The 26,974-nt window shown below is 54.6% G+C and overlaps 1 protein-coding gene across 9 annotated transcripts in view; it reads right to left on the bottom strand.

Annotated features, from left to right (window-relative positions):
* The window catches only part of CACNA1E (calcium voltage-gated channel subunit alpha1 E), a 129,650-nt gene that overhangs the window by 49,149 nt on the left and 53,527 nt on the right, over nucleotides 1-26,974 (bottom strand). For all 9 annotated transcript variants that reach the window (XM_042033760.1, XM_042033756.1, XM_042033753.1 and 6 more), the window contains exons 6-9: nucleotides 20,574-20,677; nucleotides 19,693-19,845; nucleotides 19,404-19,585; nucleotides 5,443-5,546 (exon numbers count right to left, since the gene is read on the bottom strand). In XM_042033760.1, coding sequence (XP_041889694.1) covers nucleotides 5,443-5,546; nucleotides 19,404-19,585; nucleotides 19,693-19,845; nucleotides 20,574-20,677 — 543 coding nt within the window. The remainder of the gene's footprint in view (nucleotides 1-5,442; nucleotides 5,547-19,403; nucleotides 19,586-19,692; nucleotides 19,846-20,573; nucleotides 20,678-26,974) is intronic.

The following is a 26,974-nucleotide window of genomic DNA, read 5'->3' as shown; positions in this document are numbered from 1 at the left end:
CAGCATCACCCAACAGCAGTGCCCTGCACCAGGAGGAACTGGGCATCTCCAAAGCCATCCACCGGCTCAAATCACTGCAGCCACGGCCACGCGACTGCTGCCATCAGCCAGGAGGACAGAAATTACAACAATCTGGAACAAACAACTCCAAAAGCAATCTGTAAGCAAGCGCTATCTGCTGAGTGCTTTGTCGAGAGGATTTCACCCACAACCCGCAGACCACAGGCAGTCCATGGAGCAGGTTTGCAAAGAGGCAGGAATAAGAGCAATTTTGAAGCAGCGGAGACACACTGGCAAATAATTTTCCAGGAGAAATCAAAGGGGAAAGTCAGCGAGTCATCTTTTTGTTGTGGTTTTTTTTGTCTTCTCACCCAGCTATCTGTAAGAGGAGTCATTATTCCCTGTAACAGCAGAGGATCCAGCACAGCAGCCACGCACGCCTCTTGTCAGGCAGCCTGTTTGCACAGGGCTTGGAGCCTTCGGCAGAAAGGTGGCCCAGCAGAGCATGGCAGAGAGGCACTCGTTGAATATGGATGCCCACCTGCCTGCTGAATAGAGATGAAGGTCCCCAAGGCTCCTTTGCCTGGCCTGTGTTCAAACACCACGGCAGTGACAGAGAGCGTGGACGTTTCTCATGCGTCCCATGGTGGTGCTGGGGGACCTGGGAGGGAGGGGCGTCACGGCCCCTTCCTTGTGACACCCACACCTCCATTCAAGAGCGATTTCAACTACTGAGTTCCCAAGCACAACACAAGTGCAGACATTTCACATCTCATCCGAGCCACGCCTTGAGATCCTACAACCATTCCAGGAAAAAGCCAACATGATGCTTCCAAGCTTTCATGCTTCCAACTCCGTATTTTTTGGGCGTAGAATCACAGACTCATTCAGGTTGGAAAAGCCCTCTAAGATCCTCAAATCCAACTATTAACACAACAGCACCATGTTCACCACTAAACAGTGTCCCTAAAAACCATATCCACATGTTTTTTGAACACTTCCAGGGATGGTGATTCCACTACTTCCCAGGGCAGCCTGGTCCAACGACTGGCCATTCTTACCGCAAAGAATTTTGTTTGTTGATATCTTGCTGTGAACTCATGGTCTCCCCACAAGCCCTCCTGCATTGCGATGTGTCCCCCACTTCCCCTCCCACGAATCTTTGAGACATTAATCCTCTTCCCAGTGTTTTTGGCTTCAAAGCACCAGATCCCACTCAGCCGCGTGGGGTCCAGGTTTTTGTGTGGCGCTAGCAAAAAAAACCCTCTCTCCATTGAAAATGTACACTTGTTCCCTTAACACCCTTATTATTAATTGCTATAAAACTTAATTTTATTCATCATTTGTTATGCATCCAAATTGGATGGGGAAAAAAATTCAAATTAACTGAAGTGAAAAGATTTCAGAAGATGGTACAGAAGGCTCCTGAAGGAACTGAAGAAAACACTCCGGAGACTGGGAACGCAGTGCTAACCCAACCTGAAAGAAAGATCTTAAGACAAAGAGATCTTGCCAAATTGATCCTTTAATTATAACATTAGTCGTTTCTTTCAAAGGCTTAGTGTAAGAGCTGGGGGTGGGGGGCAGAAAAGACTTAAAGGGAGAAAAGACTTAACATCACCAGGATGAGTGGAAGCAATTAGGAGGATTTAAATGACTCTCTTGTTTGGTACAAGGCAGATGGATTTCATTTTTCTTGCCATTGTGTTTGACTTCTTGCTCTGCCATTAGCTTCTAGAGGTCTTCTCCTTGGCTGGCCCGAGGGCCCAGTCTTCCCAGGTCAGGCAGCATCCCCTGCCACTCTGCACCCACTCAGCTATTGCTGCAGACCAGAAATACCAGTGATTATAACAGCTCTGCCAGCCTGGAAAGGGGCTGGATGCACAAGGCTGAATATGGGAATGGAGTCTCCCAGCCCTCAACAGGAGGATGATGCTGCAATGAATGGAGGAGGGTGATTGCAAACCAAATTTTTTTCTGCAGAGGCTGTGGAAAGGGAGGTGGGAAAGAGTCAAAATGCAGCCTGTTTGGTACTGGAAGCTCTGTATGAGTCCTCAGGAAGCTCTGCATGAGTCCTTAGCGCTACACCTCCAAGAACAGCTTATTTTTTAATCTTCACTCTTTCATCTTCTTGCTCCCAGTGACAAACAAGACACAAGCCATCTTCTCAGCAGGAGGGGCAAAGCAGGCAGGGCCTCTGCAGTCACTGGGACAGGACCAGTCCTAGTGGCTGTAGTCACTCCTGGGGTGGCACTACTGCCACTGGCACATGACGCCGGCAGCAGGGATGGGGCAGCACAGATCTTGTTGGGCCTCTGCTGCTCTGGAGACAGAGCCCAAACACACATATTCAAATTGTTTTGTGTGAGAAACAGCTGAGGAAAAATCCCCAAAACTCAACAGTTTCACAGAAAAAGGGAGAGCAGATCTTTGCAAATCTCCAGCACATGCAATTTCTCGGGCCACGAGGCAGCCTTAGGTAGAAAACAGTGTTTCAGTGGATGCTCCATCTCACTCGCTCCCACTGACTCTCTTCTGCCAGGATTATCTCAGCAGCTCGTGTAGCTTTACAAGCTGAGCAGTCACATCTCCTTGGGCTCTGTACCTGCTCCCAAAGAGGAACAGGGCCAATTTTTTTTATCTTTTCCTGCTTTCAGTCAGAATTAATTGATCCATAATTGCACCCATAGAGGGGGAAAGTTAATAGACACAGTAATAAATGCCAAAGCCACAGCAGAACTGGCTCTCCAAGCCCCTGCCTGGAGCAGCTCCATCTCCTCTTAATAGAGTCGCATGCGATTCCAGTGCATGTGTGCCTGTTCATATTTAGGGAGAAAAACTGAGGAGCCTCGTTATGATGAAAACAATTTCTTTTCCTCTCCCACATACTTTGTGCTCAAGGAGCAGATGGATCCAGGCTGTTTACATCACAGAGGTCATGCCTCAGCTTAACAGTTGGGGAACTGACTGTTGGGAGAGATGCTCATCGCAACCAGAAGATTGCTAAATCTGGGCTCCAGCAAACTTCTGCTGGTGGCAAATGAAACACACAAATGTCCTCCTGCAGCCTCTTCACATTCGGGACCCACCCCGGGTGTTCGGCTGCTTCCCCAAAGGGAGGCGAGGGCAGAGGCAGCTCAGCAGCAGCTCCTGAGAGTGAACCTTGAGGAGAATGCTGGAAATCCCAAGTGGACCTTGTTATCTGCCAGTGCAGATGGTGCAGTTTGCAAGCAACGTGGGGCCAGGTTTCTGCAAGGAGGCTCCCAGGGCTCCCTGCTGCACCCCATGTTAACGCAGTGGCTGTGATTTCAGCTGAGCATGGCCTGTCTTCCCCCAAAGCAGTGGTGTAACTGCCAGGGAAAGAATTCATTCCAGTGGAGGCGTTTCCATGGAGCTCATTCCCAAAGTGACCATCTCTTCTCAGTTCAGCACAGCCGTGGGACATGTTGGGGTATCCAGCTGGGCTCTGCCTGTTCATCCAGCTCAGAGCTGGACAATGGAAAGGTCACACCTCCCGTCCCCCAGCAGAGCCAAGTATTCTCTTCCAGCACAAGAGGATAGCAGCAAGAGCTAAAAACAAGAAGAGCTCAGCAAACAGAGCAAGGAACGAGGCCCTTCTTGCTGCACTCAAGGCCACACATCATTTGTGTGCAGAAGAACCTTCTCCTGCCTTAGGTCCTACCCCTCCACGGCTCCAGCAGCAGCTTTGGATGATTCATCCCACCAAGGTGCTGAGCCACAGAGGATGTGGCTGTGTCCAGGCAGGAGGACATGCACAGTGGCCTTGCCACAGAGTGGCAGAGCCCAGCTCGCCACCTGCGCTCACCTCGCCCAGCCCTCTGGGGAGCTGAGCAGTCCTGCTTTACCCTGGATATCTGGCACACCACGAGATCATCTCCATTGCCAATTAGGCCACCCACCCACTTGCATCCTTCCCCAATACAAACCCCATTAGCAACAAACAAACAGTTGAAATGCCAGCCGGTGCCTGGGAAGAGTCCTAGACAACTGCATCCAATTCAGCGGGCATGGAAACAGCTGTCTCGGGCAGTCCTGGTGCAGAGAAGCACCAAGCTGGACTGGGGCATGGCCAGGTATTCCACCAGCCCCGCTGTGGTCCTCTGGCCAGTGTCTGGCTTGTGTCTCCGAGCTGCTTTCAGCATCGCCCCGGCACCAAAAGCCTTGGTATCCACACAGCACACCACACTGGCACGATTTAACGTTGCAATAAGGGGCTTTCCCAGCTGCTGAGTCCCAGGCTTTAGTCTCCTAACTTTCCTTCCTTAGGCTTTTGTAGGAAAGCTCCTGCTTGGCACCAAGACCCAGCAGGACTTTGCCCAAATACCCAAGCTGGATGTGGCATAAGAAATACAGATTCCACCCAACACTGCTTGGACATCTTCATCCCCCATAAGAATTCCCTCTCTGCAGGGCAATGTGAGGCCCTTCCTGCAGCCTGTCCCCAGAGCCCCTGGACTCAGTCAGACCCCAGAATGAGAGCTGGGAAAATTCAGCCCAACAACAGACCCTGAAGAAGCCCAACCTGCCACTCTAGAAACGCCTGAAACCACCACCATCACACTTGAATTCCCAGGGACACCCTGGACAGGGACAGAGATGACCAGGGCCATTCTCCACCCTAACCCTTGCATCTAAGGGCTTTCCATCTGGCCAAACTGGTGTTACAATGACTTTTGCATTTTGTCATGATGGGTAATTAGCTAAAAAATAACCTGCTCCAGGCAGAGCAGAGGAGCCCACATCTTCCCCCAGTGCAGGAGAGGGCATGCTCTCCCCATTCTTCAGCCCCTGCCAGCAGTTGAGGATGTGCTATGCAACCACAGTTCATTGTCATGGAGACAAGAAGACTTTTTGTCTCCAAACCCAGCTCAATGGCTTGGATTAAAACTGCCTTTCCCTTGGGAACTGCAGAACAGGGACAGTTGCATTGTCCCTACCTCCTTATGTTCTGGGCTTATCCACATGCACCCCAAGCATCCCTATCCTCACCAGTTTGCACCCCCCAGGGCTGGGCACATCCTCCTGGTCACAGCACAGAGGTGCTCTGTATCACTCCACAAACCCATCCCAAACCACGCACAACCCACCAAAACCAGCCTGCACTCAAACACATTTTCATAGATTCCCCCATGTCTCTCCCCTCTTCCCCAAGCAGCCAGAAGATCCCCAGTGACCATTTCTCCCAGGTGACCAAAACCACAAGATCTTCAGCTAGGTGAAATAACAGGAATAATAAATATCTTCAAGGCTGTCCCTTTCCCAGCTCCCCAGGGAGAGAAAGAGCCAAGCATAGCCAGGGAGCAATCCCTTGCTGTGGGGCAGGCATGGAGGAGATGGAGGGACACAGCAATGCTGGGGCCAGCCTTGGGTCTCAGAAATGTGTGACCGGCACGGCTCGGAGGGAGCGACCACATTGCTTACCCTGACAGCACTCCCAGGACAAGGTTGAGGACAAAGAAGGATCCAATGATGATGAGGGGGATGAAGTACAGCCAGTTCCAGGTGGCTCCTAAGGCATCATTGGTCTGCAGGGGAAAGAAAAAACCACGTGTGACATTACCTTCAACACCAGCAATGGGGCAGAGGAAGGGTGTGTTAACTTCAGTGCTCCAGGCTGACCACACCAGGCTCCTCAGGGTGACGTGGCCATGCCTGCCAAGTCATAGTGGGCACCCTGCAGGGGAGCTCCCCACCAGAAGAGCCCTGGCACCCCTCGGCACCCTGCACCAGTCTGCAGCTCTCCTCAGGCAGGACTGCTCGCCTCCATCTCCTCCAACCACCGCCGCAGAGACTGTAAAGCATGGGTATAGCTGGAGGTGCAGGGTCCTGCAGCCCGAAACGGAGGTGCTGAGGGCGAGGGGCCACCCTGAGCATGTTTTCCCCAGCCGTTTGATTCAGTGCTTCCCTGCACATCCACTGGGATGGGGCAAAGCAGCCCCACGGCAGCAGGGCCCACTGAGCACAGATTTACAAGGTGCCTTAAGACCGGGGAAAGAGGCATCTGAAGAAGAGGCAGCCAATGTTTTTCCCTCCATGCATGCTGCGAAACCTCCGAGCAGGCATTTTGCTGCTGGCACCATCACTAATACCTTGCAGACACCCTCCCACCCCAGGTACATCCCCCAAAGCCAAGGAGCTGAGATCAGACAGGAGCTCTGAGTGCAGGGCACAGCCCGACAGCTGCAAAGGCTCATGATGAGCCCTGCTTAATACCTCCAGACATTAATTCACTAGGGGTTTTAATAAAGCAGTGCCCCTCTGTCCCTTTCAGCCGCCTCCCAGGCCCCATTTGTCCTCTGGTGTCAGGCACAGTGCGCATGACGCCGGGCTGAGGGTGATGCGGCAGAACGTGACTGTCTGGGGGAGGTGGTATCAATCTTCTTGCAATGAAAGACTCTTTCTCTTTTCTCTCTCTTCCCCCCTCTCTCTGTGCTAATTAAGCCCTCATCTTCATCTGAGTCATTGGCACCACGTCTCCTGGTCGGCCAGTGCAGGAGCTGAGACGAGGCTCTGCAACGGGAGAAGTGCAATTCCGAGGAGGAAAGAAAGTCCCCTGCTGGAGTCCTCCTCCTGTGGGAACTTCAGCTGGGTGTCCCCATCACCCTGACACGGAGCCCGAGGCAGGAAGGGTGACATCAGCACACCCCAGCACAGGCACTGACCACAGCACTGGGACAGGGGATGTGGGCAGAGATCTCAGCAACAAGGAGCAGCTGGCGCGCAGCAGCCATAAGGGCGCTGAGGTTGGGAAAGCATCTGGAAGGACTCACTGCCCTCCTCCTTTGGCACTAGGGAAACCACACACCTCTTCTCAAGATCCTGCTCTTTCAAGAGCCCCAATTCACCTCCAGCCCCTTTTTTTAGGGCCACGGGAGAAGGAAGTGCAGGGAGGAAGGGAGGATGCGTGGGAATCCCAGACAGCCAATGTTCACCACAACCCTCCAGAGACACCCAGGCCACTGCTCTGCTCTGCCAGCACCATTTCCCATGGCATCAGTCTTCAAAGCATCGTGCAACCCTCAGCCCGAACTTGGCTGGGCTTCAGCTCCCTGCCAAGATGCCACTGGGTACCTGCCACCCATGTCAGGATTGTTTGCCTTTGGAACTGGCTCCTGCCCAAAAAAACACAGGCTTTCCCCAAGGTCCCTGTCACAGGGAATGCCAAACAGACGAGCTGCTTTCCTACAGGAGAACAGGACATTTTCCCCCAGAACTGGTCCATCACCACCCCTTCTTTAGCCACCTCAGCAGGAGAGGGAGGGGAAATGGGCACGAGATGATGGAGCAGAGGGCAGTTTCCCCAGGGTTATCTGTGCCCAGACCACCTCTTCCCTCTCCATTTTGCAGGCACGGTGAAATTGGTGTCACTGGGGACCTGCAGCAGGGAAAGATGACGCAGGGGCTCGGCAGGGCTCCGATGGCGTGGGCTGACTGATCCCAACCTCTACGTGCATTTGAGTGCCCGGCTCCCCTGGAGGTGGAGGCAAAGGGCATTAGAGAGATCTTTAAGGGGGTTTGGGAGGTCACATATCCAGCATCACTAGCACCCAGCAGCTGCAGGAGGGGCACTTCTGGGGGAGAGGAGGAGATGGGGAGCTGTGGCCATGGACCCACATACTCAAGGACTCAGGGAGGGTCCCAAGCACCCAGGCTGACAGCAGCAGCCCCAGGAACAGCATGGCCACCAGCAGCCACACGGGTCCTCCTGGCTGGTGCCAGCTTTGCTGGCAGCCCCCAGCCCCAACATGAAATTTCTCAGGGGACATCCCAATGCTTCCTACAAACCCAGGAACTGGTGATGCCCAGTCAGGATGTAGTGGCTCCAGACCATCATCTGGTACCTCCTCAGCTACTCAGACTGCCAAAAACTCACTATCCCCACTGGAAGCCTCCTCAAGCAGGTGCTCCAATGGCTGCTGTAACTTCCAGCCTAAATTTATTTGCGGTCATTTTCTATACCACTCCATTCTTTTGCCAGCGTTGGCCTCTGGCTGAAATAGCTCTTTTCCTTCCTGTTTCCCATCCTGGTGTATTTCTAGACAGCAATCACAGCCATCCCCAGCCTCTGCTTTGCTGGCCAAAACAGGGTTCTTCCAATTCTCTCTTGCCCGACTGGCTCTCCTGCCCTATTTTATCCAGTAGCCCCTTCCCTGCTCCCATCCAGGCTCAGTTCAGTCTCCCTGGACACAGGAGACCTGAATGAGCAATTTGATGGGTCACATTCCATCCCTGCATGATGCCACAGAGACTTTACCACATCACTGGCATCCCAGCATCCTCCCTCCTCCTTCGTGACACCCCTGCCCTGCAGTCACCTCGTTCACCGTCTCTTCTTCCACACCACTGCTTCCCAGTCAACAAGACCTGAGCTCCAAGGAGAGATCTTTGCTGCTCCTCAGGAGCGCTTGGCTTTCCATTTCTCACTGCATCCCACATCTCTTCCTCCGTCCCTCAAATGCCTCCCAGCCCGGGATGGCAGCCTCTGTCCCTCCAGCTCCAGGAACCCAGTGGATGCTGGAAGCAGGAAAGCCCCTGACTCATCCCTAAAGGACTCCACGAGTCGATGACATCCCCTGTGTCCCCTCAGCACCATCCCAGGACTGCTCGCTTCCCTGCCAGCCTCACAGAACTCCTCATTGCCTTCCCCTCTTCCCCTCTCCATTGCCACTTTCCCACAGCAAAGCCTTTACTACAAGGAGCAGCTCTACGACGTTTCCAGGCCTGCGATGCCAGGTTAGCCCGGCGTGACCTACCTTTGGCAAACCCATGATTCACTTTCCTCTCTTGCCTCCCAAATCTGTTCCGAAATGGCAGGCGATCGAGGTCAGCCTCACAGTCCTATTCCTGCCTGCCTTACTTTTCCTCCCCTCCTCCCCCCGCTTTTAAATATAGGCATCGCATTCGCTATTCTCCAGTCAGATGGTGCCTCCCCCAACTCGATGGAGCTGTTAAAAATACTTGTTACCAGACCTGCCATTTCATGTGCCAGCTCCCTCCGAGCACGGGGGGAAGCCATCCCAAGCACCCGGGCTGGTGGGTGCCGTGGTCTCAGCATTGGGCTTCCACGTTGGCCATGTCCTCGTTCCTGGTATCAAGGCTTTTGTTGCTTTGTGTCGGCCAAAAGCAGGGCTGAAATATCCATCCATGCCCAAATCTCTCCAGATGTCATCTCACTGGGCCTTGCTTCCATCTGCAGAGATGAGGAACTGCTCACTGCTCCTCCGGGAGGGCTGAGTCAACAGAACTTTGCTATGGCCCTCATAGCACTTTCCAACTCTTTTGGCACCAAGATGTAGTTGTCTTAACTGAGCAGCCTCTTTTCCCATTCCTTTGGGGCATCATTTGTTCTTGATATCCCTCTGCAGGCAATAGTTCATCATCTTGGTCCACTGTGCCTTCGCACAGGTTTTTTCCCCTTTGTGGAAGGTACCAGGAGATTGTTGTTTGCAGAATTCAGAGTGGACACAAGAATTTTAATCCCTGAATTACACCAACACTAACTCCTTTAATGAAGACATTCCTGGTTCCTGCCTTGCTCCCTGCACAGCTGACCAGGCCCCATCACTCACCCCAGCCCTCTAGGAAGGGCTTTTTATATTCCTTTGGGAAATGGAGGAGCTTCTTGATGCCCAATCTTTGCTGCTTCTTCCCTTCCCTTCCCTTCCCTTTGAGAGACTTCCTTCTCATTATGCACCCCACCAGCCTCCATCACAACTCCCCAGACTCTTCCGTGGCCACCAGACCAAGAACCACCAGACCGACATCTTGGCACAACCCATCCTGCTGCCAGGAAAGCCCTCTGAGCCTATAAATGACACCACCAGGGCGTGGGAGCAGGGCCCTCCTGAGGGAATGGGGCCGGCATGACAGGCCCTCACCCAGAGAAAGAGCCCCCACCAGCTCCTGCTTCTCAACCCCCAAGCACAAGGTTATTCTTTAGGCAGCTCTTGTGGTGTTTGTTTGGTTTTTTCTTGGTTTATTTTTCCCCCCAAAGGGCAGGAAAAGGCGCAGGAAGCTGCAAAAGGAGGTCTCATTTGGGGGGCCAGAAATCTAAAGAAATCTAAATATATCCTCAAGTTGAATGCACAGCACAAGTGTGCAGCCCACACGTCCCCTCCCTCAGGCTGCGGCGCATGGGAACCTTCAGGATTTCTTTGCTAGAGGGGAAGGGAGGGGGGAAAACCTCAATAAACCCCTTAAACTCAGTCTCTCCTAGCTAAAAATAAACAGAAAGCAGGTTCAGTCTGTGCAGGGAGCCTTAATGGCCACTCGTTGCTCACCAGCTTGGGGTGGAGAACTGGGGACTTCATGGAGCAGCAGGATGCGGGGGCCACTGGATTTCATTCACACAGAGATTCCTAGAATGGTTTGGATTGGAAGGGACATCAAAGGTCATCTGGTTCCAGCCCCCTGCCATGTTCAGGGACACCTTCCACTACCCCAAGTTGTTCCAAGCCCCATCCAGCCTGGCCTTGAACACTTCCAGGGATGGGGCAGCCACAGCTTCTCTGGTGAGCCTGTGCCAGGGCCTGCCCACCCTCACAGGGAAGAATTTTTTCCTAATATCTGGTCTAAACCTACTCTCTTTCAGTTTAAAGCCATTCTCCCTTGTCCTATCAAGACCCACCCTCACTGATTCTCCAGGGTCTCATAACAGGGCTGGGCTCCCGCTTGGGGTTTTCCCTGTAAAGCAGGAGAGCTTTCTGCCCCTTCCCAGCAGATATGTCCTGGATACCTCCACATCCAGCTTGGCCAACATCAGCAGCACACACTGATGCCCTGCACACAATCTCAAATTCCACCTGCACCAGGAAAGAGCTTCTGTGGTTTCTGTTTGAATATGGACTGAAACGGCTCATAATTACACTGGGCTAACACACGTTCATTCCTGCATGGACTGGTGGGGTGCTCAGGGGATACAGCTGCTGTGGGGAGGGTGGGGAAAATCCACGGGACTTCCAGCAGCATGGATGGCACCATCCTGTTCTCATCACTGTCCTCTGCCAGGATCTCCTGCCCCACGGGGAGCTTCCGTGGGAACCCACAGTTCTGCCTGCATTGCAGGGCAGGGATGGGATGACCCAGCTGTCCCAAACCCTGTGGCTGGCCAGGAGGGATCTGTCAGCCCCCACTGGCTGCAATCCTACTGACAAGGTTTGCAGATGATGGGAAAAGCCAGGATCTCAAGGGCCTTTGCCCTGGGAGCGGTGCTTGCCTTCCCCAGCACTTCTCAGGTGCTTGCAGAGCAGGATAGTGGGTGCAAAACCACCACAGCATCCATGATTTGTGCTCCAAATCCTTGGCTCAGCAAGTTCCGATGGTCTTTGCCTGGTGGTGACACCCACTGTGCCTCTGCCATGGCTGATGGTGTCCCCCCAGCAAGACCTCCACAGCCCCTGACCTGCTCCTCCCTGCAAACCACAGCTGCAACCAGCTGAGGATCACGCACAGGTCAGCAGTCACAGTTTCACACCCCCCAAAAAAGGGGGAGAAAATTAATTTTAAAAATGCCTTACAGCAGATTCCCTGGCCTAAGCAGTTCCCTCCAGACCCTGACACCCGCTGCTGCTCTCCCCAGTGCAGTAACAGATCTCCTTGTTCCCTTTAATGGCAGTAATTGAATCTCCTGCATGCAGGGCCATGCTTCACTCCCTGCCTGGGATCCATCAGAGACCCCGGCACTGGACAAGATCTGAATGGAAATGCTTTGCTTTCCCAAATCAGGTTAATGAGGAAATTGGTACATTTCCTCTGCAAGGCCAGGACTGGCCCGGGGTGGGACATATCCTGCCATGGCCAAGTGTCAGGGTCTCCAGGCAGGGTGGGCACCTCCTGCCCCATTCCCTTCCTTCAGCACTGCCCTTCACTGGCCCTGGCATGCTCTGGGGTGCCAGGGACAGGCAGGAATAATGCCAGAGGGGGACACAAAGCTCAGCACACGCTTCCATCTGAGTGTGTGCAGGGAGGGAGTGGCGAAACAGGAAAAGGACACAAAGCATTTCATTTTCCTGTTTCCTGAATGGAATGCAAAAAATGTGTTGCTAGAAGCATTACTAAAAATCAAGCGTTTTCAAAATATTTGAAATAGGCACTGAGACCAAATTTGGTTCTCTTCTCCTCCAACCCACCAAGAAATTGCACCCAGATGCCCCAGCATTGATGAACAAACCCAGTCCCCATGCGTGCCTCCTGCTCTGCCTCTCCCCACAGTCATCCCTCACTGTGATCCCTCCATTTTGCTCCCAAACCTTCACCTTCCCCCTGCCCGACCCCTCCTACGCCTTCCCCAGCACCCCCCTAACCACTCTGCAGTACGATGAACTTTTCTTGATGGAGCATTTGCAAAGCTTCACAGCTCTTTCCAGTGCAGACCCACGTGCCAGTGCCGCTGCCTCTCCAGCAGGACCCAGACCCTGGGTGCAGCAGCAGGGCATGGCTTCCACAGGATCAGCCTTGGGGCTGTTTTCTCGTGGGGCTTGGTTATTTCCAGCCTTGTTTTGGGCATGCTGCAAGCTCAGAGAGGCAGCTCCGACCCCATGATATGTTGTTCCTAAATATGATTTTCATCATTGTATGACGTTCTTAGAGGAAGGAACATCCCTGGCTTCAGCTGTGCTGCTCTGGGGCAACAGACCCCTGCACAAGCTCACTCATGGACCCCAACAGCTCCCCAGCCCAACCCTGGAGCACAGGAGCACATTCACCAAGAGGCACGGAAACACCTTTCCAACACCTCATCAATGCGATTTCCAGCACCAAATCCACTAATGGGTCCTGGGCTTAACAAAGATGAGCAAGGCAGCACTGAGACCCCCTGCCACCTCCCACCCTTGAGCCTGGAGCTGTTGGGCAATGCCAGAGCATCAATGCTGGCGCACTGGTACCTCCAGCAGCCCCCCAGCTCCTCCAGTGCTTCCAGCAGACTGTCTTGGAGTGAGACTTTCCCGCGCGGGCAGGGAGGAGGGTGTGGGCAGGGAGCTTTTGATAGAACATGCCTGAAAGCTGGGATCCAGCAGACACAGTTTGTTTCCTGCTGTGTCATTTCATCACATACACACACACACACACACAGAGGGAAAAAGGGGAAGGAAAAAAAAAAGGCAGGAACATTTGGCAAGCTGGTGAGGGTCTGGCTTTGCTGAGTGCGGAGAAAGAGCCGTTTTTCCAAAGGGAGGAGAGGGGAGAGCAGGCTGGCTGCCACACACGTGCCTGGTGGGGCCAGGCTCCAGCACCCATGCCTGGCAGCACAGGCACCAACTGGAGCCATTTGGGGAAAAACAGCTCATTTTTTGAGTTCGGAAAGGTTTGAACCTTCGAGGTGGAATCTGAAGTCTCTCTGAACATGCTCTAACATGCTCTTAACCATGTTTAAAACATGCAGCGTTTTGGAGGAAGCAGTAGGAAAGGGCCCTGTCCTGCGGTGTCACAAGCGCTGGGGACTCTTTGGCAGCCCCCATTCCCCAGCCTGAGCCCATCCCGCTGTGCCCGCACGGCCGGGAGCCGCCAGGAATAGCTGCAGAGGCATTACGGTCTGTGCTCGCTGCCGAGCTGCTCAGAGCTCTGGGTGCTGATTAAATTTTCATACCTCCCCGCCAGGATATTTTGTGTGTGCTGTGTTTTAATTTAAAACACATAAGAAGGGACTCCTGTTCCCTTTGCAAGCGTTCCGGCTGGAGAGCCTGGCGCCATCCCAGAGCACAGAGGGCTAAAAAGCCAGGTGGTTTCTCTCTTTTGCCATCCCTCCCACCTCCCCTACTCTCCAGCCTCTCTCCCTCCTCCTCCTCTTTCTCCTCTTCCCAGCTCCTTGCTGGGAGCCACCGTTGTCCATCACACTCCCAGCTTCCTGCTGTACTGAGCTCCTCCAGTGCTCTGCCCATCACTGCGGCGTCAGGACTGTTTTGGGGATCTTTGCACCACGAGCCTCACTGCAGAGGTCCCACCACCCTTGGTGCCTGGCTGGCACTGCTGCAGCTCTTGCCCTGGGACCCCAGGAGACAGACACCAGTGTCCAGAGGAGCTGCAGCAGCTCCTGGAGGTACTGGGGCTCAGGGAGGTTTCCCAGCTCATCTCAGGTCTGAGCAAACCCCCAAAAAGAGGAAAACCCTCTCTGCTCAAGTCATTAATTTTGCTGCCTCCTGGCTGCTCTATGGAAAGCCAGGCACTGTCCTCACTCTCCAAAAGGTTGAGGAGGAATCCACGCAGAGCTGCACGATGCTCAGGTCTCACTCACACTGTTCACACAGAGGTGCTTTGGGGAGGGCAGCTGAGTGCTGAGCATCCCAGGAGATGGCTGTGAAACCCCAGGAACTGATGCCAACATGCAATGAGCAATTTTGCATACACACACATGGAAAAACAACTGTTTTGCAACAGATTCCTCCTCTGACCCCCTCCAAGGTCGACTGGGGCAAATGGGGATGGGGCAGGAAGCAGAACAGCCCAGCCCTGCTCACATCTCTGATCCATGTCCTCCAGCATGACCAGTGATATAACACACCTGCCTTTCCCAGCACCCCAAATCAGGCCTGCCTGAGCAGTCCCTGTTCCAAAAAGGATGGATATGTCACCGCATTTCAAAGCCAGGCTCCAGCAGAACATCTTCAGTACTTTAACAGGGCTCATAAGGAAGATGAGGACAAACATTTTAGCAGGGCCTGTTGTCACAGGACAAAGGGTATTGGTTTTAATCTGAAAGAGGGTTGATTTAAATTAGATATAAGGAAGAATTTTTTTACAAGGAGGGTGGTCACACACAGGCACAGGTTTCCCAGAGAGGTGCTGGATGCCCCATCTCTGAAAGTGTTCCAGGCCAGGTTGGATGGGGTTCTGAGAAACCTGGACTAGTGGAAAGTGTCCCCACCCATGGCAGAGGGGTTGGACTGGATGGTCTTTAAAAGGCCCCTTCCAGTCCAACCATTCTGTGATCCTGGGATCTCAAGTTTGGTGCTTCACAGACAGAACCAGTCCAAGCCAACTTGTGCAAACCTAGCCCTGCACCCAGCAGCATGAAATGACTTCTGCACGTAGTGAGATTCATCAGAACACTTTTGCACCCCATGTGTAGAGGAGATCCTAAACACTGAGGAGACGTCCTCCCCTCCTGGTCCCAGCACCCCCAGCATGCTGGAAGCACGTGGGGGTTGAGTCACACATGCTGCAAACCCCCGTCCTTGCAGCAGCTCCTGTTTTCCAGCCACTCCTGCAGCGTCCCCGCACACACAGCTCGCACTTGGCACCCAACCCGCGCCCCTGCAGCCTCCTGGCTCTCTGCTGCAGCTGCTCAGCTTTGCCTGGGGCTGAAAGACCCAGACCCACCTCCCCCGAGGCCATGGACACAGCTCTGCCCACAACCACCGCATTTTGGGAGGGGATTTTGGAAGCCGCCAAGAGCTTGATGTTCTTCCCCCCAGCAGATGCTCCCCTCCTGCTGCTGAGGGCTCTCAGCACTCAGCCCTGGCATCTCCTAAGGCTCCCTGTACTGTTTTGCCTTCCTCCTTCCCAATGGTCACAATGCCTTGTGCCAGGAGAGGATGAGGAGTCCAACCTGACAGCCAGACCCATGCAGGGGAACAGGCAGCAGGCTCAGACCCTGTGAGCAACGCCGGCAGGAATCAGAACATTGTCCAGGTTGGGAAAGCCCTCTAAAGTCATTGAGCCCATCCATTAACCCAGCACTGCCAAGGCCACCACCCAGCCATGTCCCCACGTGCTACATCTGCACACCTTTTAAACCCCTCCAGCAATGGTGACTCCACCACCTCCCTGGGCAGCCTGTGCCAGGGCTTGACAACCCTTCTGGAGAAGAAGTTTTTCCTAATATCCAATCTGAACCTCCCCTGGTGCAACTTGAGGACGATTCTTCTCACCCTGTTGCCTGGGAGAAGAGACCAATCCCCACCTGGCTGTCCCCTCCTGTCAGGGAGTTGTAGAGAGTGAGAAGGTCCCCCCTGCGCTTCCTTTACTCCAGGCTGAGCCCTCCCAGCTCCCTCAGCTGCTCCTCCTCCGAGCTGTGCTCCAGACCTGCTCTAGGAGGAGCAGACAGCCCTGGATGCCCTGCCTGCACCTCCTTACAGAGCCCACTTGCCCCCAGCACATCCTTGCCACGGGTGTTTTTCTTCCCACCTCAGCTCCTGGCGGCATGGGGGGAAGAGGGGAGTGCCAGATCCTGGCAAGCCAGCATCCTCCTCGCTACCTGCAAGCACAGCAGCTGAGCAGTTCCAAACGGGAACACAAATAAACAACTGCGGTGAATAAATAGAGCCTCCCGAGCTGGCGTTCTGGAGGAAATATTGATTTCAAACTCCTTGCCTGTTTGCTTCCTGGCATCTTGGGAGCCAGGCTGAGCATCTGAAGCCGCCAGCATCACCGAGTGCCTGTGCTGTTCCCGGGCAGCCCCTCCCCAGCCCTGCCATCCCCCCAAGCCCCAGCATCGCTGTTTAATGACAAACTGCATCCCAGCCCCTGCCCCATGCCAGCAGGGGCTGCAGAGGCGGAGAAGTAGGACAGTGAGTCTCTTTGCCTGCACTGTACTTCCCTCTGGTTCCTACAGAAATCAGGCTTGGTCTGGAGCCAGCCCAGGGAAGGGGTGCCTGCTCCAGGATAAGAAGAAAACCAAAATACTTCTTAGCCCCTGTTTCGGACCACAGAGGCAGTCTCAAAGTCAAACTCCCCTTCAAAAGAAATCAAAGTCCCCCAGGCTCCCAGGGACAGGAGCTGGAAAACCCATAACACCCCACAATTCTTTTATTTCAGCCCATACTGTGATTTCTACTTCATGAAGGCAAAGCTGATACAAAGAAAGCAAAAAGCAAGCACATAGATGAAATAATCCATGTGGAAATTAGCTTGTTGCAGTACTGCCTGCAAATTCCAGGAGCCACACTCCTAGACCTGGTAGAACGGTGGAAAAACAGATCTTAAAATCATGATACAGTCACACAGGGGAATTCTGTAGTAAGCAATTTCTTTGAGAGATTGCTAAAGTGGTTTTCCTGCCATCTCCCTCTCCCCTGCAGCGTTAATCCGCAAGGACGCAGCCTCCCATCGCTTTATCCCAGTAGGAAAGCAGAGTCCCCTGCTGAGCCCCCCAAACCTGGAGCATGGGCTGGGCAAGGTCCACGCTGGTTAGCAGCAGGAGCCTGCTCTGGCTTGCTGCTCCAAGTGATGAAGGTGATGGCAGAGCATCCCTGTGGTTTTCCAGCCCTCCTCCTGCATCCCCCAGGGACTGCATCCTTCACATTTTTATTAAAAAAAGGCAGAAATCAGTTTTTCTTTCTCCAAGTAGCAAAAGGACCGAGCACCCACAACCTTTGCACCATGAGGCCCCCTGAGAGGCAGCCTGTGTCCCTGGGGAGGACGGGACGTGCAGCCCAGCAGTGCCAGGATCACCAGCTCTTGCCACCCCCTGAGGTGAATCAGCAGCGCTTCATGATACCAAGGCCCCAGATCCTAATTCAATTAAAAGCCAAGGAAGGTCCCTGCTCCTTTCCATAACTGGTCAGTAACAGCTGGTTCTTTGCAGAGGAGCAGGGAAGGGAGGCATCTTATTTGTGGTCCTGGCCATTGGGGAACATGGTGACAGAGCATGACAGTGACATTGGTGACAGAGCACATCTGCCCAGCTTTGCTAATGGTGCTGAGAAGATGATTTGGATCCCAAACCCCCACAGGGGTCCCAGAGAGGCCCCAGTTTAGCAGCTAGGGTAGTAAATAAGGGTTCCTGTAGAGTAGGCACAGTTTTCAGAGCTCCCAGCAGCACCTCCCATCCAGTAGGACCCAGGTGATGAATCAGCAAATCCCAGACCCAGAAGGGATCATCTCCAGCCTTCCCAGCAAGGACACCCCAAGCAGCAGGAGACCAGACCTACTCAAACAAACCCCTGAGGTCCATCAGACCATAAATTGTCTGTCTGTTCCCCATCCCCTCACACCCCACCAGCGGGGCTCCAGCACAGGGCGTGCTGCTGCTAATTGCTGCAGGCACCAAAGGCTGGGAAGAGGCAGACACGGGGAGTGCCGATGGAAGCAGGTTTTGCAGGGGACAGTCATTAACACAAGAACAAGGCTCAGGGCAGGGGGCTGGCACCAGCCACAGGCATGCACAGGCTGCATACGACAGTGGGAGCAGCTGCCCAGGGCACTGAAAAATTGCCTTCCTGATATACTCAATTGCACCTGGGCAATAGGTGCTGTGGTCAAGTCCCTAATCACATTGACACACCAGAACAGACACAACATTGAAGCTTTTCGATCTGAACACTCAGGTGGTTCAATCCTGCCTAATTCCCCCACTGATGCAGCAGGATCCTGACACTGCCATCTCCTTCAGGAAGAGGAAAACCAAATCCTCATGGAAAGGTCAAGCCTTTGCAATGAACTGTCCACTTTCCACTCCAGACTAGGTTTCCCTCTGTGCCCCGCACGCCACCCTGCAGCCCCGGAGGGACCGTGTGACAGACTGAGCAAGAAAGGGGGCCCCAATGCTGACAGCCTGACGCTGGCCTGGGGTTTAAAAGCAGCCTTTCCCCCGATGGCAGAGTCCCTCCCGAAGCAGTTTCCCCACCATATGCCCCCAGTTTGCCTCCCGCAGAGCAGTGCCACTCTGCAAATCTCCGGGCGTTATGGGAACCAGGGTATAAAAACATTCCCGGTGCAATGACGCCAAAATTGATGCTGAAATTAGGCTGGGAACAGAACAGGCACGGTTGCTTCTAGCCCACAAACTCAAACATGCTTATACGGCCAGTCGCCCACGGCGAGATTGCACTCTGGGACTGCCTGGAGCTTTTTTCCATGCTTCCACGTTTGCCCCCAAGTTGCTCTCTGGGCACACCAAGGGCTTGGCCATCAGCAGCTGCCAACCACAGGAACTCAGCCCAGCCACTCCCTGCTTCCTCAGCACAAAGGTCCCAGCTCTGCGTCAGACACCAAGATGCTGTCCCTGCCCCAGAGAAGGGGTCTGAGCCCAGCTCTGAGGCTTTCCCAGGCCACCAGACATCCTCTGCCTGGTCTGCAAAGCCCAAAAAACATGTCCACTCTCACAGAGCTGCCCTGGGGAGCGCAGGAGCAGCAGGCAAGGAAGGATGCCTCCCCAGGGACAGCCTTGAAACAGGAGGATCACTGCAGGACAGGCCCACGAGGTTTTGCTCTCTGCAACAAGCTGCACAACCCAGTCAGAGGTGGGGACCGGGCCTTCAGAGCTCCCTTTGCCTGGAGGCACAGAACACACCCCTCTGTCCCCCATCTTCTGCTCAAATGGGAAAGACTAACCCCATTCCCATCATGAAGGAAACTCCGGATCTTCTGAGCTTCCAGCGCACAGAAACAGTCTCCAGCTGCCCACCCCCCGCTGCCCAGAGAGCCCCCAGAGCAGCACCACTCACATTGTACAGGACTGTGGTCCACCCTTCCATGGTGATGCACTGGAAGACGGTCAGCACAGCAAAGAGGATGTTGTCGAACTGCGTGATCCCGTCGTTGGGACCGATCCACTCCCGGCACTCATAGCCCGGGGGGCAACCCTGCACCCCGCAGGGATGGGGAGGGTCCAGCTCCTCTAGTTCACCTGCGAGCACACAGCAGAGAGCCGAAGGAGGCAGAGGTAAGGCACAGCTCATCCCAGCTTTTTTCCACTCTTGGGATGTGAAGAGGGTGCCGAGCCCTTATCCCCACCTGAATTGTTTGTGTAGCAGGCTCGGTGCAGCTTCCCGCTGTAGAACTCCAGGCCGATGATGGCAAACATGAGGATGGCAAAAAAGAGCAGCAGACCGATCTGGAGGAGAGGCACCATGGCCTTCATGATGGATTTCAGGACAATCTGCAAGCCTGGGAGGGGAAAGAAAGGGCACAGCTCAGAACAGCAATGCAAACCCCCCACCAGGGACACACCCATCCCACCTCTGGCAAGAGGAAGACAGGGAGCAGAGGGGATGGACAGTCATCAGAGAGATAAAAGAGGCCAGCACAGCTGGGAAGGTCTCTTTGGGCAGGAGGATCCTGGAGAAAAGCACCATCCCAGGGGAGGGAAAGCCAAGCTACAGAGCAAGGCTCCAGAAGAGGTTGTTTCTGGTGCCCACTCTAATGTCCTGCCTATGCTTGCCCCACCTGGACTCGGTGGGACATGGCTTGTGCAGCTCTATCCCCCTCGTTGCCCCCAGGGCATGGATCCAGCACTGCCGGTGCCCAGGGCAGGAGGGACAGGAGGACCGGTGCCACCACAGCTTAGTTTCCTTATTTATCCCCGTGCCAACAGATGAAATCTTGCAACAAAAAGAGAAAAAAAAAAGCAAGAAATCTCCCCTGAATAAACCCCAGTCCTGAAAGGATCCACCCACCTCCTTCTGGCCAGGGAAGGGGAGCTGCCAGCGGGCTCTGCCAAGCACAGAGCAGGCTGGGCAGGGGGCAGTGCCACCCGGGGACACCAAGTGCTGCCACCCTGGAGTTCCCACTACACAGAGAGGTGGGATAAGGTGACACAAGGACCCCTGTCATTCCAAGGACATCAAGGATGAATGTGGACACCCTGGGAGGAAAACCAGGGACATCCAACTTACTGGGAATGCCCGAGACGAGCTTCAGAGGCCTGAGCACGCGCACGGCCCGCAGTGTCCGCAGGTCCACGTGGGTGTTGAAGTGTGTCCCGGCCGTGGCGAGGATGCTGCGGGCACACAGGGACAGAGCAGAGTTATCCCGGGGAAAGCCCTTGGCCTCCTCAGTGCCATGTTCTCACGCCAGGCTGGGGGAAGCCACGAGGAAAACCGTGTCCCTGGGCAGGTACAGAGATTCAGCTCCTCCTAAAGGTCAGTGAGCCTCGTTTGATGCTGGCACCCAAGTTCATGGGCCACCATGATCAGACAAAGCCACCCAGGGGCCCCCAGCCTCAGCAGCCCCCCATCAGTACCCCCCACACACCAGGATGGCTGGGGACAGCCCCACATCACCCATGGATTCCACCTGGGGTCTCAACACCTCCGGCTGCACAGGATCCACTTCCCTTCCAGGAAGGTGGCACATGGACCAGAAGCAGCGCCTCAGAGATGGGAGTCACTCCCCTCCATGCTCCTGTGGCAGCACCTCCAGACATCAGCTGCCCTGGTTTTTTCCATACATGGAACTTCCTCAGAGTCCCGCCTCTGGGATTGCTGAGAAGGAGCCGAGAACCTCACACACATTCCAAAATCTATAGTAATGAAAGTTTGATGACCTTGGAAGACAACCGGCAGGCACAGGAAGGACTCCAGAGGTTTTCTTTTAAAACACAAAGATTTTTTTCAAGCCCGTCTCTGGAAAACAAATTGGGGCAGAAGGGAGCTGGTGCACACCGAGTCCAGCAGTGCAAACACTCGGGGCCCCTGCACCTGCTCTGGTAACAGGGATGCTGCACCTCAAGGATGGCAGAACCCTCTCCCATCCAGGCTTGGTCCCCAGGTGCTGGGTGAGGAGCAGGGACGTTGCAGTAGAGCAGCAGGGGGTGGGAGAGGAGGGGATGGGGAGGAGAACGGGACAGAGGGAGGCAGCAACCTCAGGGTTGTTTGCAGCAATCCAAAAACCGAGGGAAATTGGGTCATTGTTCCACTAATTCATCTAATTACAGGCCAGAGCAGCTCTCTGGTGCGCTGAGCAATTAGCACTCTTTCTCTCACCCTCTCCCTGAGGTACAGCAGGTACCAACCTGTCCCTCCAGAAAGGCGGCTGGGTTTCCTAGGATACCCTGGCAGCAGAAACGCTCTCACATCTGCAAACCGGGTTGTTTCAACTCCTTTTCCCAGTCTCCTCTTCCTCCCTGCCCCAGAGCAAGGGATGAGCCTGATGCCCCAGAGCCTGGCCCCAGCAGCAGTGGGGATGCATCGCCCACCACTCCCTATGTATCACACAGCTTATCCCTGATATTTACAGGGATCTTTCACCCTTGCTGGCACTTTCCCTTTCCCCTGAGCCCTTTCCACACAGTCTCCATGCCCCAGCCTGTGCCCAGCCCCTGCTGCCCACTGGGCAGACAGGAGAGTGGACAAGGGTCTTAATTAAGTCAGGAGCACCCAGAGGCTGGGGAGAGCTGTGCTGTTAAATTGGTTGTAAGATCAAAATCAATAAGTGTGATAAAGCACATCCACTCGGCGGCACGAGGGAGGGAGAAGAGCCTCATCACTTCCAGCCCTTTCACACACCCTGCCAGCGAGAGCAGGGTACCCCAGCGCTCCACAAAATGCCACCATGGGGACACACTGTGCCAGCGTCATGCTGGAAACCCCGAGACCCTCCTTTAGCTTTTGCTCCTCATGTCCCAGCCCCTGGAGGGCCACTCCAGCCAGGACCGAGCACCTCCGGGAGGTCGGGGATGCTCCCGGGCAGGATGCAGGCTCCGGCCCTTCTCCCGAGGGCTTGCCAAAGCCAGCCCAGCTGGAAGGCTCCTGGCAGCCGAGCAGGACTGGGATGGGCAGCTGTCTCCTGTCACCACGGACCAGTGCGAGCCGCGGTTCCGCACGGATGGAGCGACGGAGGCGGAGCCGCCGCCTCTCGCAGCCTCACCGCAGCGCCCGTCCCCGGGCCAGGAGCAGCGCCTGGGAGCGCCCCGGCTGCAAAGTCCTCGGCTAACCCAGATGTGTTTGAAGGGCTCCGGAGCCGCCGCGCTGAGCCTCCAGGCAAGGCTCGGGCGATTTCAGGGCACTCCGTCCCCGCGCTCCAAATTAGCTGCTAAGAATGGGAGTCCTCTGTGGCAAGGTGACATGCTCCTTGTCCTCGCTGGGGGACAGGGGACATCACGAGCTCTTTGGGGAGGAGGACAGATCACCAGACCGAGGCGGTTGCACTAAGACCTGTCACCCGAGCGATGACAAAAGCTGACCCACTGCTGTGGGTGCCTGCACATCCTTCCGCAGGCACAGCCGTGGCTCCCGGCGAGGGCAGAGGCGCTGGGACCACACACTGCGGGAGCTGCTCCCGGCAAACCCATCCAGCCCAGAGCCTTGGGGCAGGGTCTGAGCAGCCCCGGACCACCCTTAGACCTAATAAGTGGCTGGGAAAAGCTAACCAAGCTTCCAGGCACACCAGCCCGGCTGCTGGCTGCTTCTCCCAAGCCCTTCTGTGGCTGGAAGTTACAGACATCCCCTCTCCTGGATAACCAGGCTTGCTGGAAGGCACAGACAACACGGTCACATCACTGCTAATTATAAATCCAATGCTCCAAGCAAACCTTGCTGCTTCGGACTTCAGCATAGCTCACCTGTAAATTGCTTATTAACCCTCTAATTATGCCTTTTATTAATTTTTTTTTTTTTTTAAATCACATCACCCATAACTCCCAGTTTCTGAATTAAGGTTTCTCACAGCTCCTGAGATGGGGCTCAGGCTGTGGCAGACCTTTGTGCTGCCACAGGGCAGCAGCTCCAGTATCTGTAGAACAATTTAAACCCTTTTCGATCACTTACAATATCCACGTCTGATGTGCTAATAATTATTCTTTATTTTTAGGCAAGGACCCAAACTAAAATTACATCTCACCATCCAAGTTATTTGAAAAAAGCTGCCAGATTTAGGCTATAAAAATCCCAATGATCTCATGCTTTTCATCATATGTACTAAAGGAAAAAAAGAAGGGAAAAAAAAAGTGAAGGCGTTTTTATAGGTCACCCAGGCAAAGGGGTTAGTTTTACTTCAGAGGAAAGGGGGAAGAGAGACTTCAGGTGGAGAAAAGAGCAGAGAGGAGCTTTTGGAAGGATGCAAATGAGAGAGGAGGCAGGATGGGAAATATATGCTAATCCACTGAAGTATAATTGAATAGTGAGCAATCACCAGCAGACAAAAACACTCTTTCAGGACAGGAAAAAATAATGATCCAATGTTTTGTGTTTGCAACCACGATGATTATTTTGTTTTATTTATTTGGAGGCTCTGGGGAGGAGGGTGAGCTCCCGCTGGGGCCACCACACCTGTGGGCTTTGGGGCTCGGCAGAGCCAGGCTCAGCCCCCGGCACCGCTCCGGCTCACAGCAGCTGAGCAGAGCGCATGCCCTTGCCTCCAGCTGAAGACCTGCACCTTTAGATCTCTTCACCCAGGGGTCAAAAGAAGGAAAAAAGCCCCAAGAATAATCGCATTTTAAAGAATTCCCTGCTCTTTAGGACCGTGCAGAACAAAGCACGAGTGATGCTCAATGACCCTGCCCACACAAAGTCAGCCCTGAATTCGGGCACTATCCCACTCTACAGCACCCATCGTGCCTCCTCTGCCTGTGCCAGGGGCTGTGCTTTGCTGGGCTCCCATCCCCATCATCCCATCCCATCCTCATCATCCCATCGCGTCACATCCCGCCAGCAGCCCTCAGCCGTAAGGGACAGCACACACAGCTCAGGCCACACTGCCAACAGCTTCACACCAGAGACCCCAAGAAAAGGCTGAACCCCAAGGGATCAGACCGACCCTCGATTCACCCCCCAACCCCAAACTGAGCCCCCCTCAAGCATTCCCCTCGGGGAGCACTGCTGAAGCTCACGCAGACAAACTGTCCCAGCAAAGGGTGTGCTGGGTGGAGAGAGGCATAGGCTGAGACAGACTAATCTCAGCCCAAAATCTGGGGCAGGCAGGGTGCTGGCTGGCACACAAATTAATATTTATAATTAAGTGGAAAGGCCCCCGGAGGCTTGCACTGCCACCTGACTCTACGAGGGAGACTACTTCATAATTAATACACTGGTCAAATGGCTCACAGAAAGTGAGGTACCTGATGAACTCACCTCGTTCCTGCCCTGTTCTGGGGGTGAATCAGTGGGGTGAATCCATCCTTGCCCTCTCTGCAGACAGCATCATGTGTAGCAGGATGTACTAAAGGCTCTTGGGTCCAAACCTGGCTCAAGGCAGGGCCAGCGGGATCAGGTCACCCACTCTGATGCCACAGCAGAGCACAGCCTTAGGGACCCCAGGGGACAGGGACACCAGGGCCAAGTCCTGCCCTTGGCACAGTTCAGAGTAATGTCAAAGCCTCCATCACCTTCGCCTGCTCTTTCTAGGTTTCGGGGCTGTGACCCAGGTGGATTGAGCTGCTGCAAAGCTCCTGCTCCCACCCTTCCCAGCAGCTTGGAGAGCCCTGGATGGGCACAAATGACTCCCCGCGTGGTGTGATGAGGCTGAAGGACAACATCTGCCTTTACCAGCCTTTGATCTGGGGGGTGACATAATCCCCCAAGGCCACCTCTTCCCAGAGGAGACCCTGGAGTTTGGTGCATGAGGGAGTATCCCCTCTTCCAGACCCTGTGGGTTGGCCAAACTCCACGTCTCCTTCCTGCCCAGTCCCCACGCTGCCTCTCAGCAGATACAGGGTTTGGCAGGGGGAGATGATGCTGGTAAAACTGCATTTGCCCACACAGGACCTGGTGGGAACCTAAAGTCACTGACAGGAGAGCTGGCCCCACAAGAGACATGGAGCACAGGCAAGGGCGCGCCACAGCAGGGCCGGCCTGAACTCATGCCAAAGGAGGGGTGTGAGATCCCAGAGCACCCACCTGTGTGATCCCACCTTCTCACACGAGGATCAGGAGGAAATAACCCACTGTCTCTTCCCTCAGGCCAGGCTTATACCCCCCAACCCCTCTCCCAGAGCAAGGTACATGACAGTGCAAAGAAGCCCAAGGCTTCACCCCCACAGGACAGCAAGTGCCTCACCCCAGAGCAGGAGCTCTGCGAGAGTGTTGGGGTGCAGCAGGAGCCCCTGGGGACCACAGGGGATCGAGGGGTGCCTGGCAGGGGAGGCAGTGCCCCCGGGACCAGCAGCCACGTGGGAGGGACTGACTCACTCTGCGGCTTCAGGAAACCAACCGGCAGGGAAGAGGAGCTGGGAAGGATGGAGCAGGAATCGCGTGAGCGACACGCGGGCCGGATCCTGCGCTGGGAGGAGGCGGGATGCCTGTCTCCCCCAAAGCCACAGCCAGAGTTCTGCATGCCCAGGATCCCCACTCCCATCTCCAGCAGCAGGAAGCCTTTTCCCTCATCACCACCCCGTCCCCTCGCCGAGCCAGGCAAGCGGTGCTGCCCTTTGTATGAGGTGCCGGTGTCGGGCACATCCCAGGGCTGTGGCATATGGCACATGAATCATTCACCGAGCTGGGAAATTAATTATTCATCCAAAAGAAAGACCAAACATTTTACTAATTGTCCTGAAAGGAAAGAGCTGGGAAAGGGGTGGGAGAGGGGGCAGGCATCAGGTTGGAGACTGCCAAGATTCATGAAAGGAAAAGAAGGAAAGAGCGGGGAAAACGTCTTGTCTGGTGTGATCAAAGTACTGCTGGGCTTTTGGACCTGGGGTTGTCTCTTTGCTGGTTTATCCCTGCAGGACAGCACTCCTTGCAGTGGCTCTGGCTCCAGCAGGATAACCATGTCAGGGTGCTTCACTTGTGCTCTGATTTAGCACTTGTTCTCCAAGCCTCTTACCCATTCCCCCAAGCTTCCCTGCTTGGAGGTGCGCTGTACTTCCTGGGTCAGGGAAATGAAGGTGTGGGTGCCGTGGGAAGAGCCTTTTCCCAGCCCAGGTGTGCTCTCATACTGGTGTGGTGTGCCAGGCACCTGTGGGGCCAGCACCCCAAACCACCAGGGCATGCAGCATGTCAATATTCCCAGATGGAGCTGCTGCCAGTGCCTGTTCAAGGATCCCCCTCCCATCTCTGGAACTCCAAGACTAAAAAGAGCACCTGAACACACAGAACTGGGGTTGTACAAGGTGCAGTAAATACCTGAGGGCAAAACATCCCTGCCTCTCCCATGGGGGAGCTCAGGGGGAACCGTGAAAAGGCAGCTTTCCTGGACAGTCATCCCAAAATCCAGGCAGCACCAAGACACGCAAAAAAGCCAGCCTGCCCTCCTCATCCCTGGGCTCATCCTGCAACCCCACAGCACAGCAGGAAACATCTTCCTCGGAACTATTCCATCCTGCTTCCCACCAGCCACAGCAGGAAACCAGGGCACAAGTGTG

This window comes from Corvus kubaryi, unplaced genomic scaffold (assembly GCF_017639235.1).
Source record: "Corvus kubaryi isolate FWS band 111438036 unplaced genomic scaffold, C.kubaryi_AGA036_p1.0 37361, whole genome shotgun sequence".
Taxonomy (NCBI): domain Eukaryota; kingdom Metazoa; phylum Chordata; class Aves; order Passeriformes; family Corvidae; genus Corvus; species Corvus kubaryi.
Note: the sequence above shows the minus strand (reverse complement) of the source record. Positions and strands in the feature narration are given on the sequence as shown.